Source organism: Equus przewalskii, chromosome 17, assembly GCF_037783145.1.
Source record: "Equus przewalskii isolate Varuska chromosome 17, EquPr2, whole genome shotgun sequence".
NCBI lineage: Eukaryota > Metazoa > Chordata > Mammalia > Perissodactyla > Equidae > Equus > Equus przewalskii.
Window position 1 is genome coordinate 80,322,515 of NC_091847.1, and position 20,523 is coordinate 80,343,037.

General features: G+C 47.6%; 1 protein-coding gene across 1 annotated transcript in view; it reads right to left on the bottom strand.

The window, feature by feature from the left end:
* Positions 1-14,064: 14,064 nt before the first annotated feature.
* KLF7 (KLF transcription factor 7) overlaps positions 14,065-20,523 on the bottom strand; it is an 81,815-nt gene continuing 75,356 nt past the window's right edge. The window contains exon 4 of the mRNA XM_070581789.1: positions 14,065-16,299. Coding sequence (XP_070437890.1) covers positions 16,248-16,299 — 52 coding nt within the window. The 3' untranslated portion in view covers positions 14,065-16,247. The remainder of the gene's footprint in view (positions 16,300-20,523) is intronic.

Below are 20,523 nucleotides of genomic sequence, written 5' to 3' on the forward strand. Positions count from 1 at the left end.
TCTCACTGAGTGCTATTTCCCAAGACAGAAGCCTTTTACAACAATAACAGTCAGTTAGCCTTGCCTGATATTTTATTCTGAAGGAACTCCAAATCATCTAACAACCAAGTACTGTCTCCTGGTACGGAGAGGCCCAGGGAGCCGACGCTCCCGGAAAACCGCGCTGCTGGGGAGGGACAGACCCGAGGGGGAAATGCTGGAGCTTCTGCTCACAGCCTCAGGATGCGTTCACAAAGACACTGTTGTTTCTGCGCAAACATCTCCGATGTGGGAAACCTGGACCCCCGTCCTGCAGTCGTGAAGGAGGAGGCCAGACACGAGCGGGCGCTAGGTCACTGCTCCCTCTGCCCGCTTCCTGACTTCTTCCTCCCGGTACTCTCCAAGAATCGCAGGAAATCAGATCTCTAATACGGAAAAAATAACACTTAGTAAAGAAAATGGCAACCATCTCCACCGGGCTTGTGTTTTCTGAGAACACGCTGATCGGCTTTTCGGGGTGAGGTCTCTGGAGAGGGAGCCAGACCGAACCTGGGAAATACTGGCCCCCAGCCTCTCTGGCGATTCCACAGTCAAAGAGAATCTGAGCTGGGCAGGGAGTGGGGGTCACGACATGTGGGGGTCCACAGAAGAGGAAGGGAAAGGTGCTGTGTGGCACAAAGGGAGCTCCCCTCCTTTGTCCTTCCTTCCCTGATCCCCCCGCACAGGCCACCAATGCAAGACATGGGGCGAGTGTGGGCAGCCTGTGCATTTCCTCCAGGACTGTGTTATACTGGGATCCAGGAAGCCCTCCGGGGGATGTCGAGGGTTTGGAGGAGTAACGATTACGACGCCAGCACTCACTGAGCGCGTAGATGTGCCCGGCCCAGTGCCCGTCATTCCTGGGTCTTAACTCGTGTAATTCCTGAAACGGTCCTCAAGCAGTTGGCAGAGGTCAGCCACTCAACATGGCGATGGCTCATAATCAGTGTCTGGTTGTGTTTCACGATGCTGTTGCATCTACCTTTGAACATAAAGGCATCCGATGTTTCTGGAACTTATTCCCAGCCTACAGAGGAAGTCCTGTTAGAAGCACCTGACAGAAGGAGATGGGAAAGCGGGTCGATTTCTCTGTCCAGCCACGTCCATGTCCTCCCAGAGCAGTTAAGTGTTAGGGTTTCAGAGTGTTTTTACCCAGAGAGCAGAGGCCGCAGTCCCAGTTAGGCAGAGAGAAGGGAGCCCCATGGCCTCAGTGTGTGCAGAGTTCTAGGGGAGAAGGCAGCACTAAGCGAAAAGGAAGTTTACCTCAGAAACACTGCAACATAGATGACAGAGATTTTCCCTTACAAGCTAAATTGTGGCATTTGTGAGTGGGGGGATCGGCTCTCTGCTGCCCTTTGCACATTCAGAGTCTAGAACTGAGATTAGCCAGCACGTTAAACACTCTCAATAAATTTCTGTTTAATGGACAAAAAGAATGAATGGGGAGATGAACAATTCTCTTAGATCATTCAAATTCTTTTGCTGTTTTATAATTTTTGTATCAAATATTTCTCGAAATTATATTATCACAGAATTTAAGAATAAGAAAAGACTCAATGATTCAACTAATCTATTCTCTATTTTTCAGGAAAAAAAGTCAGGCCCAGAAAGGCTAAGTGATTGACCTCAGGTCACACAGCTCACCAGAGGCACAGTCAGAGCCAGGAAACAAGTCCTAACTCCTCGTCTGCTGTCCTTCCTGCCCATACCCCATGCTGCTTCACACTTGAGTTAAGAAGGAAGCCCATATTTGTCCCCAATGTCGTGGAATTAGGTGTTTTTTCTCCCATTGCCGCAGCTTTTCTCTTGGTTCTCATGGAACCGACTTGAAAGGTTTTCTGATTTTTTTTCCCTCCTAAATCTTTTGAAAGGAGAAGTAACAGATGTGGATGAGGAGGAGCTGGTTCTGGGGAAGCGAGCGGTCAGCGCAAGTGTTGGCGTATGTGACAAATTATGAACATGAGCAACGGAACTTCTTGCAAGGCTATGCTGGACGCTCTGAGACGCTGGGCCCAAACGGAAGAGGTGGGCTCCTGGACAGTGCCCTGAGGGAGCGCACCGGGCTGCCCACCTCCTCCTCTTGCCCACGGCCCACTCTCTGCCCTGGAAGGATGCACACTCTGCACCTTGCCCATGCCCCGCCCCCCAGCTGATTCAGTCGGGGAAGAGCCTAGACCTGAGCCTGGCCAATTATATTCTTCCTCCTGGGGAATTAGAATGGGGGCCTTGGGACTACTCAGGTCAGTTCCTGTGGGCAGCGGTGACAGGTCCTGTAGAGGCTGGAACAAAGGGAGTGATTTGGGTGCAGCCCGGGGGAAGGTATGCTGGACCATACACAACGCCTGAGGGAGCAAAGGAGCTTGTTTGTGGAAGGAAGGGCAGAGCAACAGCCAAAAACAAACAGAAATGGAATACGAAAGAGAGGGGGCAGCAAGGGGGGAAGCCCAGCCAGGGACTATTTTCCCACAAAAGGGTTTCCATGAACTCTCCCTGCATCTTTTTCTTAATCTTTTTATTTTGATAGAATTGTAGTAAATTTTTGTTCTTTGTAAAGAGATGTTGACTTCCGAGTTAGAGAAGCCGGAAAGAGCAAAGGCTCTGTTTTGCTTTGAAAGGAGGAGGGGAACTGGTCCTGGAAAGGGACTACAACCTTGAGAAGGAGGAGAAACAAGAGCAGGAGCCTGCAGAGCAGAAAAGAGGCCAGAGAAGACCAGTGTCGGGAGCGCCAGGCTGAGCGAGCCCAGCAGAGCTGAGGGTAGTCGGGTGACAGTGGCCGCCTGCCAGACCCCCGTGGACGCCGTGCCAGCCAGACTCGTTTTCCACCCCGGAGCCAATCAGCGGCTCATGGCCGCTGCACGGGGAGCACATCAAAGGGATTTAATAGTGGTTGGCAAATGTGAAATTACATTGAATCTAAACCAAATTCCAGACATTTGGGGCTGCGTAGTCATTAGCAATCAATTAGTGCTCTCGCTTTTCAGTCAAAGCGTTTTCTCTACCCTCTCCTTTCCAGGACGAGGAAACACACACTCTGCATCCTTTTCCTGGCGCGGCTGAGCCAGGCCTTCCTCCTGGAGCTTAGTCAGTGCAGGACAGTCCAGTCTGTGTTCCCGCTGTGGTGGCATCTCCCCGTTTCCTCCCCTATCAGCACTTTCAGGAGTGGACGAGACCTTAAGTGGCCTTTGTACCTCCCATCCTGCAAACATGGGCTAAGGAAAGAGAAATCGGTCACTCTTCTCTCTTTCTTGGGGATCATGAAGTAATAATAACGGGTCAAGAGGATGTAGAGCTTCACGGACAACCTTTCCTCCAGCTGGAAGCAGGGGACTTGACTCCCGATGGTGGGGAGTGGTGCACACCAGGGATCACACCGGAGGCCCCAGTGACCTCGCTTCGGCTCCGGGGCAGCAGGATCACATTCAGCAGCAGAGCCCGAAACGCTGACAGAAAGCAAGATGCCGCTCTGCTGATTGCCAAGGGTCTGCTCCATCCCTCCCTTCCCAAATTAGCGCAGATTTACAATTCCCTTCCTGTCCGCTGAGCCAGCCCCTCTTCCGCAGGGGGTCAGAGGAAGGAGATGGCAGGAGACCGTATCTGACATTTTCCCTGAAGAGCTCTCAGAGTCATTTTGAAAATTCCTCTTTTGCTCCTATTTTTCCCTGCTAGATCTTCCACAGGACTATTTTTAGAATAACTGTCTCAGAATACAGAAAAGCCCATATTCTCCAGCTGTGACGTGGATTCCTTCCCCTGGTTAGTTGATCGGATCTGCATGTGCACTGGGGGCTTAGTTCACAGGGCTTTGCTGACAGACAGCAGAGACTGGGGTCCTAGGGGTTCTCAGTCCCAGGTGGCTTCTGCCAAGAAGATGGACTTAAAGGCGTACAGGCGGCAGTGACGAAGGAGGACAAGGCTTAAAAACAAATAGGACTTGACACAGAGAGGGGGTCGTTGGCCTCTTAGAAGCCGAGGGCAGGGTGCTGACTGCGGTCTTACCTAGAGCAGATGCGTCCTCCTGGCCCGGGAATGGGCTGACGTCCCTGTGCTCCAGGAGGGCCTCTGCCAGACATCATCTCAGCGAGGGCATGAGCCGCCAAGGCCAGAGAAGAGGCTTGAATAAAATCAACAGAACAAAACTCACGTCCCCAAAGTCAGCACCAGGGGTCGTTTCTAAGCAAAGGCCCAGGGAAGGCCCGAGTTAGCAAGCTGTCGAGAGACGGTTCCTGGACTTTACCTGACCAGCTAGCTCCCTGGAAGCCGCCCCGTGGTGAGTGTGCAGGGCAGCCCTCAGGGTGGCAGCTCTCAAACCAGTGCAGTCCGCCGAGGAGACTAGCACACACTGAGCAAATCGCAGGTGCCTGTGAAAACTCATATTTTCACAGAACAGAAACTAGAGAACACTTGTTATTTTAAAATGTTGCTTTGGTTTCTATGCGAGTGTTTTTCAGACTCTGAGGTGTTCTGAAAATGACCCTGAGAGAACCTGTTAAAATGCAGATGACCAGGACCTACCCCTAAAAATCTTGATTCCGGTCTGGGAGGAGACTCAGAAAATTGCATTTTTAAAAAGAACTCGCGATGATTCTGCTTCGAGTGGTCATTGGCCTGGGAACCCCCTGGCCTGGCACCCTGAGAAACGCTCACACAGTAGGCTGCTGCATGCATGTAAACAGACGGCAGTTTCCATCTGGGGAATAATTACGTTGCATAAATCAGAGCCCACCTGTATCATAATGTATAGCACTGCGAGCTAAGGAAAGAGATCTACATTCAATGTTTTACAATGCTGACCAGGACTCACCAAATAGCTAGTTATTATTTTATTATTGCTGACATGTCTCTTTAAGAAACATTCAATGGATATGTATATGGCTGACACATCTTATAAACGCGCGTGTCCCAGGTGAGTGACGTGCGGCCTGGCACGGTGTTCAAGGAAGGAGGCTGCGTTGTTCCTCCATGCCAGCCTGCAGCTCTCTCTTGCTCACTGTACCTAAGGAAACCAGGAAGACAAGCAAAACCGTTCTCTTAGTGGCACCATTTTAAATTATGCTGCAAATGGACGCCTCCAACTGGGCAATCGTGAAGCTGTAAAGGGGCAGAGGAGGTGGGGGAGGAGAAAGGAGTGCCTGGAAAGACGGGCCAGGTCACTGGGACAGCACCAGAGGGGGCCCAACATGGGCTTCAGAGCCCCTTCCTCACATGGTTTTTGCAGATACCAGGAGGCAGAGAAGAAAGAGGAAAAGAGAACAAATGGGAAGAAAAATGAAAAAGAAGTCAAGATTGGGAACAGAAAGGTGTTAAAAGTTCCCAGAACCAAAGACAAGGTTCACATTTTGGCCATTCATTAACGTTGTCATCATGTACCATGTGCATTAGAGTGTAATTCAATATTTCTAAGCAGGGATGGAAAACGATTTTGTAACAAGCTTGAGTCAATCCATTTAAGGTTTCAAGTGCAAACCTTTCGGTCTTGGTCCCATGAGTTCGCCGCAGCACGTAAGTAAGATCAGGGGCTTTATTCCTTACAGCGTGGGTTCCTTGCCTAGCAACCCCATAATCCCACCTCCTGTACTTGTCAGAACAGTCTGCAAACTTAACCCCAAGAACATAGTATGTTGTGTAGCTGCAGGAAGTATGTCGCCACTGCTTAGGCTCTGATGTTATTTGGAGTTCACCAGCTATGACCCTTTAAATATTCCCCAAGTGACTCAAGCACATTCCCATCTTCAGGAACCTTAACTTTCTGCTCACAAGACCAGGACCCTGGAAGCTCTTGCTTCAAGGAACAGAATCAAGCCCAGCAACCAGGGACCTGTCATGGCCACGATTATCTAACTGGAGCCCACCCATTCGTTGGTGGCTGGTCCCTGTGATAAGCCTGCAGACCCAGACTCCTATAGATTCTCTTTTTGATCACGTAGGAAACTGCAACAAGATATTGCGTCAGTCCCTTTATGACGTCACTGACCATCCTGGGGCTCCTTGGCGACATGCCTGCCTGACAGCTTACCTCTCCTCACCTCCTGTGTCCCAATGTTGGCCACCTGCTTCTATATTTTTTCCTATCCATAATCCCCATATCTCTCATCACTTAAAGCCTTTTCTTGTGAAAGGATGGGATAAACTCACTCACATTAAGGAACACACGGTGGATAAAACATAAAGAGTTACCTCTTCCTGGTTAGTTGTACTTCAAAAATAGGGAAGCTTTGGGGCCGGCCTGGTGGCACAGCGGTTAAGTGCGTACGTTCTGCTTAGGTGGCCCAGGGTTCACTGGTTAAGATCCTGGGTGCAGACATGGCACTGCTTGGCTAGCCCTGCTGCAGTAGGCATCCCACATATAAAGTAGAGGAAGATGGGCATGGATGTTAGCTCTGGGCCAGTCTTCCTCGGTAAAAAAAAGAAAAAAAAAAAAGAGGAGGATTGGCAGCAGATGTTAGCTCAGGGCTAATCTTCCTCAAAAAAAAATAGAGAAGCTTTTAGACAAAAAATTAACATTTAGTAGTAGACTATCAGGAGCCTGGAAGCTGGTCCCCCAAAAAATTTTGGGAGCTGAGCTGCATGTCTGTGTGCATGCATAGGCAGTGGACTAGGGATGCCAGGAGACGTGCCATGAAGGTGAGCACAGTTTTTGAAGCATGCATGTATTTCATAGCATGCATTTGTTTCTAGACATTGACTATTGACTGGGGGGGGGGGGGGGGGCGGGGGCGGGCACAAGGAAAGAGTGACTTCCTTGAAGCAGTCGATGCCTAAGGCCCAAGCTCCATTCCCAGAATAATGGCATGAACTGGCCACGAGCCCATCTGCTGAGAGTGCCTCTCCCTGAGGGAAGATCCTGCAAGACCCTGTTCCAAGGATGCGAAGGCAGGGTGGACAATGCACTGCTTCATTCACGGCCACATGGCCTTCTTCCTCCTGGGGGACCTCTGGGTCCTTAAGTAACTTCCCAGTCATCAAATCAGTCTTTATTAAATTTTCACATGCACTTAGCTTTAGATTCAATTTGAAATGTGCTCCAAGGAGCATCATACGCACTAAATAATTAGCTAAAGAGAAACGGTACAGAATAGCTTTCACAGAACAGCACAGAACTGGCCTCTCCAGCACCTTCGGTGGTAACCCAGTCTCTTAATGCAACACAAAGATGAGCATTTCTATTTTGAGTTATATATTTATTTCCATTTGTATTTAAAGGGAAAACAGTCAAATCAGTGGTTTCCAGAATATTTTTGCTTAGGATAAAACTAAAACAGGTATTTAAACTTTTAAGAAGTGGGTCAATTTAAAGAAAAATATTAAGGAAGTAATAGTGCAAGGATACTGGAATAATCTTGAAGGTTGAACTCACCTGACTAAAGTTTAAGAAACACCACAAAGACCAGTAGAGCGTTATGCATATCAAGAACCCCGGGCTGACTCCTGTCCTGCAAAGGATGTGCTCTGTCAACTTGGGCAAGTTACAACCTCAGTGAGCCTCAGTTTACTTACATGCCATGGTGGCGTTGAAGGAGGTCTGCAAGATACCTTCTAGTTCTAGCATGCAATGACTTATCTACCTTATAGGTCACCTTCTGTGACTAATGGGGAGAAAATGGGGAAATTAAGTCAGTGTTGCCAATGGTGATGTCAAGGCCAGACACACATAAGCATCCGTTTAACTCTTGGTTACCCAGAAGCAGTGAGCTATAGAGGAAAGTCATTTCCGGATTGAGTGTCTGGGGACCTATGTGCAGCTTTGCCACTTACTGTGTCCCTGGGCCTTGCCAAAGTCACGTGTCCTCTTTGACCCCGTTTCTCCATCTGGGAGGGCAAAGAGTCATGGTGGAGAACGATACCTACTCCATTACTATGCAGTCTTGTGGAACAGCTCAAATGCAGTATACGAGAAGCGGAAAATTCCATACAAACGTAAATCTCATCCTCCCATTCTCTTGTAATGTCTTTGCTGTCATTTCAACATTTTAAGGTAGTACGGTGGTATGTATAACTATATTAGAATCAGGCAGAATTTTTGAAAAAGTAATAGGTTATGTTCAAGCCAGTCAATATCAATAATTTTTAATAGCTAAGATAAAATATTTAATGTTGGAGAAAGAATCGTGAATTTGCTCATCATGGATAACCCAGAAAACCACTGCCTACCAGTCGCCTCAAAATCTTGTTTCAGTTAAAAGCTTTAACCATCTCCTCTTCTAAACCTATAACCATAAGTGGGAGATTAGCTAGATAATACTAAATTATTTATCAATTCCACTGAGCTCTGCTTTTTCTGCAGTTCCTTTCCGGGAGCCCAGAATTCCCAAATGGATATGAATCCTCAGACCACAGCTATCACAGGGCTCATGAACTGGACTCCCCTGGGACACCCAGGGCACACTGTCCCACCACTGCCTGTTGAATTCAAATTGTAGTCATTTTTGCACTTTCTAGGTTATCAAGCTTGCTCCTCTGATCTGCTGGTTAACAAGGAGATGAATATTGCTAGAGGACGACTCAAAGAACTTGTAACTTCCAAATAGGGTTAGCACAGCAGACAAAGTCGGGTCACCCAGGATGAAGTGTGGAGTCCTTCAGTGTACGGCCAAGCAACCCCACAGTCTGGAGTCATCCCTGAATTTATATCATGTTGCAAAAATGGATGCTCGAAAAGGTTGTGAAGTGGGTAATGTATTTTTAGACATATTCTAAGAAAGTTTATGCCTCTAAATATGGAAGCTTCAGTCGTCTAGAATATTCACTTATGTAAACCATCTCGTTTCCTTATGCCAAATAGTCTTAACCCTCTCCTCGTAACACTTCAGCACAGTGCAAGCTGTCCTCCACCTAAAATGTCCAAATTGATATTCTTTTGCAAGTCAGGTTTATTATTACAGAATAATAATACTGCAAAGTTATCTTATCCTCCCTCATGCAAAGAAATTTCTGGGCAAACGACTTTGGTTATAAGAATTAAACTACTCGTCTAGTCACTGAGTGACGAGGGACTGGGAGGGAGGTGTGCGGACTCTGGGCCAGTGCTTTTCCCACTGGATCCTGTAGTTTCTCGTCAGCCAGCCTTGCCTGCTCGGGAGATGTGGCAGCTGGTATTCACACTTTTCGAAAACACCTCCCTGGCCTGTAGCATCTAGTGTTCTCTTTACCTTAAGTCTTACTAGGGGGGGACCCAATCACTCTCACACCTGCTTTCCTGCTCAGGACTGCACCATCCAGCAAGTCCAGTCCCTGTAGCCACCGTCTTTAACGAGAAATTTTATTCAAGTTTCTTGTCAGATTCATTTGATGAGGGATAGAAGTGATTCACCACTGTCATCTGTCACTGTAAGTCCAAAGCATGAAAAGCAAGCTTGACCAGTATTGTGTCCGTGTAAATGACGAACGTGTTTATTGTTTCCAGCTAACAATGCCACTTTCTGGGGGCTCATGACGCAGTGGAGACTCTCCCTTCCTCCTCACTGTGATGCTCTTTCCTGGAGTCACGTGTGGAAGAGAAGATCTGAGTCAGTGTTCTCTTCAGTTCTGAGCACGTCCCCAGGCCTGTCATCTCGTCTTCCCGGGGTTTGAGGCTGGCTACATCTGCATCTTCCTTCTTGTACTGTATACCACTCAAATTTCTCTGCCTCTGGTTAGCTGTCTCTTCCTCACTTTGTTACCAACCTCCCACCCTCACTTAAATGATGCCTTCTGACCTTTGCCCTTCCGCCCTCTCCCACAAGCTTCAAGTCAAGCAAATGTCCTCCTATTTAACACCATCCCAGAACCAACTTTCCCCTGCTTTCACCAAATAAACTGCTTTCAATAAGCCTCTCCTAACCCCCTAAACAAATAACATCCCACAATCCACCTTGTTCTAAAATATTGTTTTCATAACCTCCAACCATTTGCTCCCTGCCTCCCCTCGAAGAAATAAACTGTCTTCAGTGCTCCTTCCAATGTGGGCACTGAGCTGCCTCAGTGAAACCATAAAGCACACACACACACGCACACGCACACACACACTCCTGCCCTCCAAACAGAGAAAAATGATCTAACACAGTCTTTCGCTTTCCTTTTCTCTGAGAAAGAAAACTCTCGTGAGGTCTATAAGGACCCATTTATGTCTCTTTTAGGCTTTCTTTTTCCTGATGAAAAAAGCTAACGAGAAATACAGTAAAGCATTCCAAGGCCAAACACATTCTACTGTTTATTACACATATTACATTCTTAAATAAAAATGCGTCACATAACATTTTTTGCATAGATATCTTACAATATACCAATTTAAAAAAGAATTATGAAACAGACCAGTAACAAAAATAAATTTTTTCTTCATTAATAATTTTGTAACATTAACATACCACCATCATATAATACAAATAATAGTTTTAAATCTTAAGACTTTTGTACAGCAAAAAAACTTGACAAAGTAATATATTTATATATATATATAAAAAGCTTAAAAAAAATAAAATGTCAAAAAAAGGCATAACCGAGGGCTCTAAGACTGGGTACTTCTGTGATATATTATAAATACCAGAGAAGGCCTGAGAGAATGTGACCGGGGCGGGGCTGCGAGTCGGTCTCTCCAAACACACTTGTCAGACACATCCGGCAAAAAGAAAACGACAGTGCAAAACAAACTTCTCAAGCAACTGTTCAGAGGAGAAGAGAGATCTGGAAGAAAGGTGGTGGGGGCCGGGGAGTCGTGTGGCGGGAGTGGGGAGGGGTGGCGAGAGGGGAGGGCTCTGGGAGGGTTTGTGAAAAGGAAGGGGAGGCTTCAAAAACATGAAACATTTATTTTTGCCTCTGTGTTAGCAAGGAGATCTTGGCCATAACAGGTGTACTTTTCCTCCCTGGAATGAAGCAGAAGTGAAAGATAAGGAAATTAAACTAAGTCTGAGCTTAGGTAGAAAATGCATGCTGGGAAAAAAACCCAAACAGGTTGAGAACCAGCCAATGAGCCCAAAAGCCTTTCTGGACCGAGACTGGCAGAAAGCATTCTGCCTCCGGTCCAAAGGCCTAGGAATAAAAGGTCCCCTCTCCCACCCGCAGCCCCTCCCCTCTGTGTGGAACTCCCAGTGTGGTTTCAGTATACTGGCATTATAAGCATCCATCCCCCGAAAAGATATTAGGCACTGGTGGCTACTCCTCTTAAACGTCAGTAGCCTGTTTTCCTTCTGCGAAGGTACCATAGGTACATATGCACACCCTCCAGGTGTGGGCACACATACCACCCTCATTATTCTGATGTGGGGTCCATTTTATGGCAGTAGACAGAAGCTGGAGTCAAAGCAATTTACGATTCCAAAGCTCACAGTTGAAAAAAATTGTATAAACAGTCCCCAACAAAGAATGCGTCAGCCTTCCCTCAGGACCACCGAGAGGGAGCCCTGTTTGAAAAGTCTCTTGTTTGGGATATTTGTGAAGTGACAGCCTAGGATTTCTCTCTCCATTTCTGAAACCTGTTTTCTCGAGGACTTACACATAAATGCAGAACTCCTGAGGGATACAGTACTATACTGGAAGGGTGCACAGAAGAAGGTTAAGTGCAGCTTTATTGTTCCCTTTTCTGGGATCTATTAGGAACCAACAGAGGAGACTGAAGAGAGTGTTAAGAGCAGGAGAGAACCTGAAGCCTCAGGCAGTTGGTCCTGGGATCTCACGTCTACAAGCACTGTTTGCTGCCTTTGACACATTTTTGTTGTTCCAACTCAAGTATTCCCAAAGATCCTCATGGAGGAAAGGAGGCCATCAAAGAGGCGTTGATGTGTACTCAGGCCGACCCCTCCAGTTTTCAAACTGAGATATCACCATGTTTACCGAAATTTAACGCAGACCCAGAATGCAAACTCTTGCCTCTTGCCCCTACCCTACACCTGGCAGGTGGCCACTTCTGGAAGATGCTGGGGAAAGCCTCCACAAGCACATTTCAACCAGGTTCTACTCAATGAATTTTCACTTTGGCAAAGATCTGGGTGCAAAATTGCCACCAGAAATGCTGGCCCTCGTAAGATTTAAAACAAAGAAACAATGAAGCTGATTTTTGTAGTTAAGTGTGTTGCATCTCTCTGACTTTCCCTACCTTCTTCCTTCTCCTAAAACCAACTCACGTGAAAGAGAAGACAAAAGACTTCGCTCTGTAGTTTATATTTTATGAAATGATTTCCACAGAGGAAACCATTTTGAACCAATAGAACTAATCAGGAGGTTTTGTTGTTCTTGCCATTTGACTTCATTTCTTTGAATTTGCCATAGAATTCAGGAGTAGGGGCAAAAGGCAGAATGTTCTGGATGAGCTGCCCTGAAAGTCCCATTTATTTCCCCTTTGATGCAAATAGACATGGCTAATCTGGAAGCTTATCCCAAACTAAAGTCCTTTAAAAAATCTTCTCTGGCTTCTGGATTCAAAGAAGATTTTTTAAAAATAGGAATCAGGTCTGGTAATCGTGCATGAGGTTGGCTGTCTTTTTACCCTGTTATAATCAGGCAATCAAAGATGTAAGAAGGGCACAAGAGGTGCAGGAGCGACGAGAGGGGTTTTGGAGGGCTTTGCAAGGGACAGTACACAGAGAGGAGAAGGAAATGGTCAGCATCACGTTGATCTTGGGGTCTCCGATACTCTCATAAAATGCAGCTTCGTCACAGAATCCAAACATCTCTTTTTCTGGACATAACACTCATCACCACCAGGCATTAAGCTGGGCCAATTAACCAAGAGTGGGGCAGGAGGCCAGTTGCTGGGAGCAGCATTATAATTTCAGGTTTCCACATCTTTGACTTACAGCCATGTGGCAGGGGGAAGAAGCAGAACTTGAAATAAAGAAAACTGTCAATGGCTTAGAAACACTCTTTTTCTACATCAGCTCTGAGCCCCGCATTAGGTGTGCTTGGGGGACAAGCACAAGAAACACCAGGCCAGGTGTCTCCTCTCAAATTTGGGATCCCCTGGAATGTTAGGAGGTAACAATTTAAACGAGAAAGCAGTTCAATGTGCTTCAAATGTCCATTAAAGCACTGTTTTAAATAACCTGTCCTCTTGGGAGCAAAATACCTTCAGGTTATTTCTTAGGAAGCCTGTTTCCTGCAGCAGGCTCTTCCCAGCCATCTCTGCCACTTGAGAGATGACGGATATTTTATCACAAATCTGTTTCCAAAATGACTGGGGCTCCCCCGACTCCCGTGGATAGGACTGCTCATCGTTCACAGGTGTCATCAAGCTGGAAAAGAATAGTTTCAAAGCCATACACTTAGCACCCACCAAATTCTCAGGCCAATTCTCACAGTTGACAAGTGACTCTGAAGCAAGCAAGCCCCCCAACTGCGGTTCAGCCCACCCTGCTCTGAGAAAGGCCAGGGGCAGATTACAAAGGACCTCACTGGGACAAAAGAGAGAGGAACTACTGAGCATTTCAGACACTGATCAGGACCAAAGGGCCTTTGTTCCGCCACATTCAAATGAGATCTTTTCAAGACCACAGATGGCAACAGGGAGCAAACAAGAAACGATTACTCTTTTGCATTCTTTTTTTTTTTTAAAAAAACTTTCTTTTTAATAGAGCCTTGCATTGGTCAGTTCAAAAATTAAATTAAGTATTATAAACCCTTAATAATAGCATTTCGAGAGGCAAGAGCGGCTCCAGCTAGGGAGAGCACGTTTGTGAATCATGGCAGCCACGGCTAACGCCATCACAGGTGTGCGCGCATTCGTGCTGGAGGCTGCCCCAGAAAGGGAAGTCAACGACCAACAAAATCTGGGGCGTCTCAAGTTTCATCTAGTGCACTGACGGAGGCGCTACAGTTTGATACAGCTGAGGTTCAAGGTCCCTCACACATCCTTCATCCAGAAAGGATGCACCACACATTCAAATATGACCCCATGGTGCGCGCTGATGGACTGGCCACAAAATGCACTCAAATGCAGTAGAGGACTAGAGATTGTCAGCAAGCAGTGCTCCAGGAATTGTTTCTAAGTCATGTCTAGTTTTAAATCTTTGGAATAAAACTGATTTTTTTAAAATACCCTCCAACTAACATATACATAATTGCCTCTGGCAGATAGGCAGATTTTGTGTGTGTGTGTGTGTGTGTGTTTTTAGGGTGGTTTTTCTCTTTTTGATGGTTTTTTTTTTTTGGTCTAAATTGAAAAAGGAAAAATAGAAAGAAAACTTTGAGGGCCAGACCTCAGAATGCCCCAGGAGTCCAACTGGCAGCTACAGCATTGTGATAAGGAGGCTCCTTCACCCTCAGACGAGCAGTTTCAACATCTCAGTAAAAGCAAAGGTTGCAGAAAGCTGAGAAACCAAATGCCAAGGATCTTGAAGGTTGCTGTCATAAATGTATTTGTGTTTCTTATATTATTACTTCCTTTTAAAGACTTCAGTTTTGCATCCCAATAGGTGTGGGGTGGCATTTTAACAGTCAAGGAGTCAAACAGCCATAGGAGGCAGGAGGGGAGCCAGCTGGTGTGAAGGAGCAGCAACGTGTGTGGACCAAGCGCCATTTTTGTTTTTTAGACGTGTCTTGAAGGGATGGTCCCAGAATATACAAAATATACAATCTGTCCTAATAACCACCCCGCTTGCTTGCATAGGCCATTTAATGGTCCTAAAGGCAGTCTTTGGAGTTGAGGCCAGTGCCAGCTAGCTAAAATGCGGTAGACAGAGACCGATGTCGGACGTGTGTGTGGGATGGGAAGAGCGGACTGCACACCCCCCCGGAGCCAGCCTGCAGAGCAAACGGGAGCCTCTGTGGGTCCTGGGTCCCTGGGTCACAGGTCATGGTGGGCCTAGCCAAAAACAATTAGAAATATGTCTCTCCGTTTAGACAGACAGTAAGAGAAACATCTCAACCCTTTCCTTAAATGTCCACCCTTCGCTCCCACAATGGCATTTTGAACCGTGTGTTTTAACAAGTAGGGTAATATGAGCTCAGTGGGTATGAGAGAGGAAGATAGGATGATGTCTTTTGAAGCCACTAGACCTGGGAGGCATGCTCAGTTTTCTCCACTCCTGGAAAGAGTGATATTTTTGGCTTTTTGTCAGGTCATAACCCAGAGTTAGGTTAAATATGCAGCTGCCCTTTGAGACTAGCGACATCTATGCTGAAACTGGTTATAGGGTAGCAACGACAGACAGCACGGGGTTGATCACTACCAGCTGAGGTCAGGATGCCTCGGGGGGATGAGAGAACTGTGATGTCCCATCTGATTGGCTGCTTTGAGAGCTGGCCATCCAGGTGCCGAGAGAGTCCTGGAGAGGTTTAGTCCATGGAGAAAAGATAAAACATTTAAGCTTCGAAATAAGCTTTTCAAGTTTCGTTAGCAAAAACAGAGAGATTAAAAAGAAAAAATCTAGCACTGGCAATAAGGTGAGGCTCAAGGGATATACTGTGATTTATCATCAAGGACTTTATTCTCTTGGCCACTTTGCAGTCATGCTAGAAGTTTCCGGAATCCCTAGTGCATATGGTGTGCAAGAGTCAAAAAGTAAGAAAAGAAAACTCCTCCTTGAGAGTGAAGTCTAGAGAAATGCAGGCCAGAAAGGTGTAAGGTGTTTTTCCAGAGTCTGCCGCCGCTAAGGCCGTTGGTATCGCCTGGAAAGATCTCAACAGTACTAAGAAGGACCAAAACCCATCGACAGTTCTGTGAGGAAGTCGGACGCACGGAATAGCAGGACTTTTCACACACAAAGGACAAATGAACCAAGAGTTAATTTTGGCTACCAAACTGCAATTTGGTTTTCTAGGTCATTTTTCCCCCAACTACTTAAAGGAAACATTAGTGCTACACATATGCAACTTTAAGACGTTGTATTCTCCTATCAAGTTGCACTGAGAAGTGGAATCAGCCCCTCTTACTGCCGTCCACCTGCAGAGCCCTCGCATCCGCATTCTCCGATTTCCATCGGCAACGGCGGGAAGAAATTCCAATGGTGCTAAAGCAAGCAGCCAGTCTGCCTCGCTGAGTTCACCCGGTTTCCTGCCTCCTGGTCTTCTACCATCTGGCGAGGGCAAGGCATAAAGAACAGACGTATATATTTTAAATATAGCTGAGTGCATGACAGTGTGTGCGCGTGTGGGTCGATGCGTGGGTGCGTGTGTGTCTGCGTGTGTCTGCGTGTGCACACAGAGGTGGATAAGTGAGAACTTTCTTCTGCGAGGCAACGGTCCCCGCCTGAAGTCCAGCCCCTGCCTCACGGCGTTTCCCTCAGACAACGGCTGATGCCATGGCGACTCTGGCCTCGAGGGTTTTAGATATGTCTCTTCATGTGGAGCGCAAGATGGTCAGACCTGGAAAAACACCTGGGGATATAAGCAACAACACGGATGTTAGAGAGGTCCAGCAGAGAACCCCACATGCATCACCCATACATTTGTGCAAGAAACAAGGCAGTATTCTGGGAAGGCGACTTCAGGGTCAGACTGCTTGGGTACAAATGCCAGCTCTTCCGACAGCTGTGTGGCCCTGGGCATGTTAACCTCTCTGTGCCTGAGGTCTGCCTCAGTAAAATGGGGATCATGACAGCTCTGACCTCAAAGGCTGGTTGTGAGGATTAAATGGGATGATCTACGTCGAGTGCTTAGACCACTGCTTGGCGCCCAGTGAGACCTCAATGGGTATTAACTATTGCTATCAGAAGTGTCACTATTAAGGAAGAAACGAACGTCAAACTGCTGTGGAAACAACGTACGTCGCACTGTGTCCCCTAAGTGTAGCAAAGATCCATTATCCTGTGTCATCAGAGGGTGGAACTTGAACGTGTCAACACCCAGATTTCAGTCTTGAGCTTTACCATGAGATCTCAGAAATGCACCTGTGACACCCACAGGTCTACATGGGCACTCAAGTCACAAGAAAGGATGGAGGAGGAGCCCACATCTATCCAGTATGGTACCTATGCAGGCACAGGCCAAGTGTTTCCCCAGTGTCACCCAGGAACGCCCTCAGCAACCTTCCACGGCGAGTCTTCACACCCCTTTTGTGTGTGGTAAGAAAGCCAGGCCAGGGCGCACAGCTAATGCAGGCAGCCCTGAGAGCCCACTCTTTCCAGTTGTTTCCTGGTGGCTAAGGTCCGCAGCCTCCGAGTGAATGCAGTGGTTGTGTTCACTCCCCCCTTTCTTCTGACACCCCACCTGACTCTCCCTTGGGTGGCAACTCTTCCGCATTCTTAGATGTATGGGGCTGACCCTCCCCCTAAGGCTGATGCCACGGCCACAGTGATCTTCTAAGTGACAGTCACATGACCCACAAAAGTCACTGAGAGCCAGCCCTGGGATATTCGCTGAAACTACTGGAAGACAGATGCTCACTTTCCACTGGGGCTGCTACGTTACAGAGATTGAAGCCGGCAGCTGTGGGTGTCCACGCGGGAAAGTCTGCTTGAGAATGAAGTCAACAGAGAAAAAGGAGGCAGAAAGAGAGAAAGAGTCCTGGTGATAGCATCTGAGAACCTGGATCCAGCCAAGTCTAAAGACAACTCTAATTCTGTTCTTAGTTACCTGGGCTGATAAACCTCCTTTGAAGCTGACACTAGTCTGAGTCAGGCTCCGTATCTCATAACCGAGAGTGACCATTTCCGTGTCCCGGCAGCCTACAATCTAAGACGGCTGTCTCTCTTAGCTCTGGGTGTCTGCTGTCCCTCTGGATCCTTCTGTTAAAACCGGCCACTCTCCCACTGTGAGAATGTTCCCAGGCTCCCCTGTGGCCTGAGACACCTGCACAATCCAAAACTCTTGTCAGGATGTGAACAAGCAGCCCTGTTCAGGGTGGCCAGGCTTCCTGCTCAGCGCAGGATTTCCCCGTGTTTGTCCATTCTTCACACAAACAAACAAAAAAGCCCACCCTACCCCCGACCCCAACAGTCGCCACCACTTTGTGTTCACCTCGTAAATAGGTACACGCACAGGATCGATCCCCAAGGAAATCAAGCAAACAGAACAAAGGTAAAATGAAGAACAGTAAGAATGAGAGAAGCACGGGAGAGACACCTCATCCGATCAGAGCGAACAGTAATAATCCTGACTACACCCACTTCTCTCAGGCCCTGGTTTGGTATGAGCAAGACACTTGCATAATCCTGTTGAGTTCCATCTAAAGGGGATTGGATTTACCAGGAAACAGTGATACATTTTCTTTAAAAGCAACTCCTCGATGTCACTGGCAGCAGAGAAAGCGGTCCAGCGGCAAGGAGTCAGCACTTGACTTGCATGGCCCGGCCCTGCCCTGCCCTCCGCCCGCCCTCTGCCCTGCCCTCCCGCCCTGCCTCTGCCCCTCCTTCCTTCCTTCCTCCAACCTAACAGCCTAGAGAAAGGAGACCTGCGTTGGGAAGTTCTTTTTGTAGGTATTTCCTTTCTAAAGTTAACAGCCGAAGAGAACTCTACACAGAGGTGGCACCCTTGTTCCCACCACCAGATGAGACATTCGTCAAAGAGGCCAGGCCAGGGTCTGAACCCAGCCCGAGTCAGAGCCCAGGGCTCAGCCACACCTGCTCTCAGGCTGAGAAGAGGGGGAGCTGGGCAGCCAGTTTAAGGAGTCTGCAGCAGGGAGAATAAGGGGTGGACCCCCAAAAGGTCTACAGCTAATTGCCAGAACCTGTGAACGTGCTGAGTTACAAAGCAAAGGAGAACTGAGGTTGTGGACTGAATTAATTTGCTACATGGCTGATCTTAACATAGGGAGACCATCCTGGATTGTGTGGGTCGGCCCAATGTCATCAAAAGGGTCTTTAAAAATGGAAGAGGGAGGGGCCGGCCTGGTGGTGTAGCGGTTAAGCTCGCACGCTCTGCTTCAGGGGCCTGGCGTCCACCAGTTTGGATCCTGGGCGTGGACCTATGCACCACTTATCAAACCATGCTGTGGTGGTGTCCCACGTGTAAAATAGAGGAAGATGGGCACAGATGTCAGCTCAGGGCCAATCTTCTTCAGCAAAAAGAGGATTGGTGGCAGATGTTAGCTCAGGGGTAATCTTCCTCAAAAAAAATAAAAAGGAAGAGGGAATTGAAAGAGAAGACCAGAGAGATAGCAGCATGACAAGGGCTCAACAGCTCTGATATGGAGGAATGGGGTCAGGAGCCAAGACATGTGGGCAAAGCTGGACGCTGGAAAAGACAAGGAAATGGGTTCCCCGCAGAGCCTCAGAAAAGAACGCAGCCCTGCGCTGCCCTTGGCCCAGCAAGACCCAAGTTGGAACACTGACACACAGAAGTGTGAGATGATAAGCTCTTCTACAGATAACTGAAGGTGATGCTCAGTCCGTGGCAATGGGTAACGGCAGTCTCTAGAAAACTAATCTGGAAGTTACCTGGTCAGGCCCATGCGGTCAGGGCCTGTGAGAAAGCAACAAAGCCAGCGGAATCTGCCCGTCCCAAAGGGGGCCCGGGCTCCGAGACACGAGAGGTGAGGGGAGGTCTTGGCAGCGGCCACACCTCTTCCTTCCCTTTCTATGTCCAGGGAACTTACAGGGCAAGAGTACTCTCGACACAGAACTTCATCTGAAATAAACGCTCAGTAAGTCCACGTGCCAGACTTCTCTGCCTTCACCACCTGCCTGTTCTGGGCTGGATCTCCGGCAACGTACATCTAAGCATCCATCTTTACCCTTCATGTTCTTTCAGGAGGAAAAAAGTGAAGAAAACAAACCATATCTTCATGGTATGAAATGTAACTGCACCCCTCCAGAACAAAACTGGCATCACTCTTCGTTCAAATTCTAGGAAGTACATGATGCCTAGAATTAGACTAGGTCCCTCACCACTGAGGTTTTTATTTAAATTCAATACATCAGCAAGATACTTAGTCATGATTAACTTATATTTATTAATTTATACGCACTGAGCTCCACATAGGAATAGTAAAGTAAAAAGTAATAGATAAACTCAGCATCTAGAAATGCAGAATCAAATAATTCTAAAGGTAATATACCCCCAGGGGGTATTTATGACTATACAGCAGTCAGATGACCTTAAACAAGAAGGTCCTTCATGAGTGAAATTTGTTGACTACAGAGACTAATCAAACCCCTATTGTCGTTTCTCCTGCTTATGAAAAGGCACACGAGAGGCACGTGGCCTTCCAGCCAACAGCAACCCTCTAGGGCACCAAAGGGTAGATCTGGCTGGTATTTCTTCCCCTCTTAAGCAGGCTGACTCAGAGATCAAAGAGCAAAATGCCTCCTCCACCCCAAGATCTTGGAGGAACTGCCTGGGAGCAGCCTCCCAGATTGTAACCTGCCGAGTGGGTACAACAAGGGCCTGCACAGCACCAGGGGAGACCAAGCCCGATTACCACCACAGGAGCCTCCTGCGCTGTGGGCTGAGAGGCCAGCCTCAGGCCTCCAGCAGTGGGCCACTCAGGCAAGGAAATGGCAGAGCCACCTCGCTTTTTCTCCCCAGCCCCAACCTGAAGCCGGAGGCCACAAAACCCCAAGTCTTCAAGGGCCAGGTGGGTAAAGTAAACGAGTGCAACGAGTCACGTGTGAGAAACACACAGCACTTTTGGGCTCTCTGAGTCACTTTTGATAAGATGTG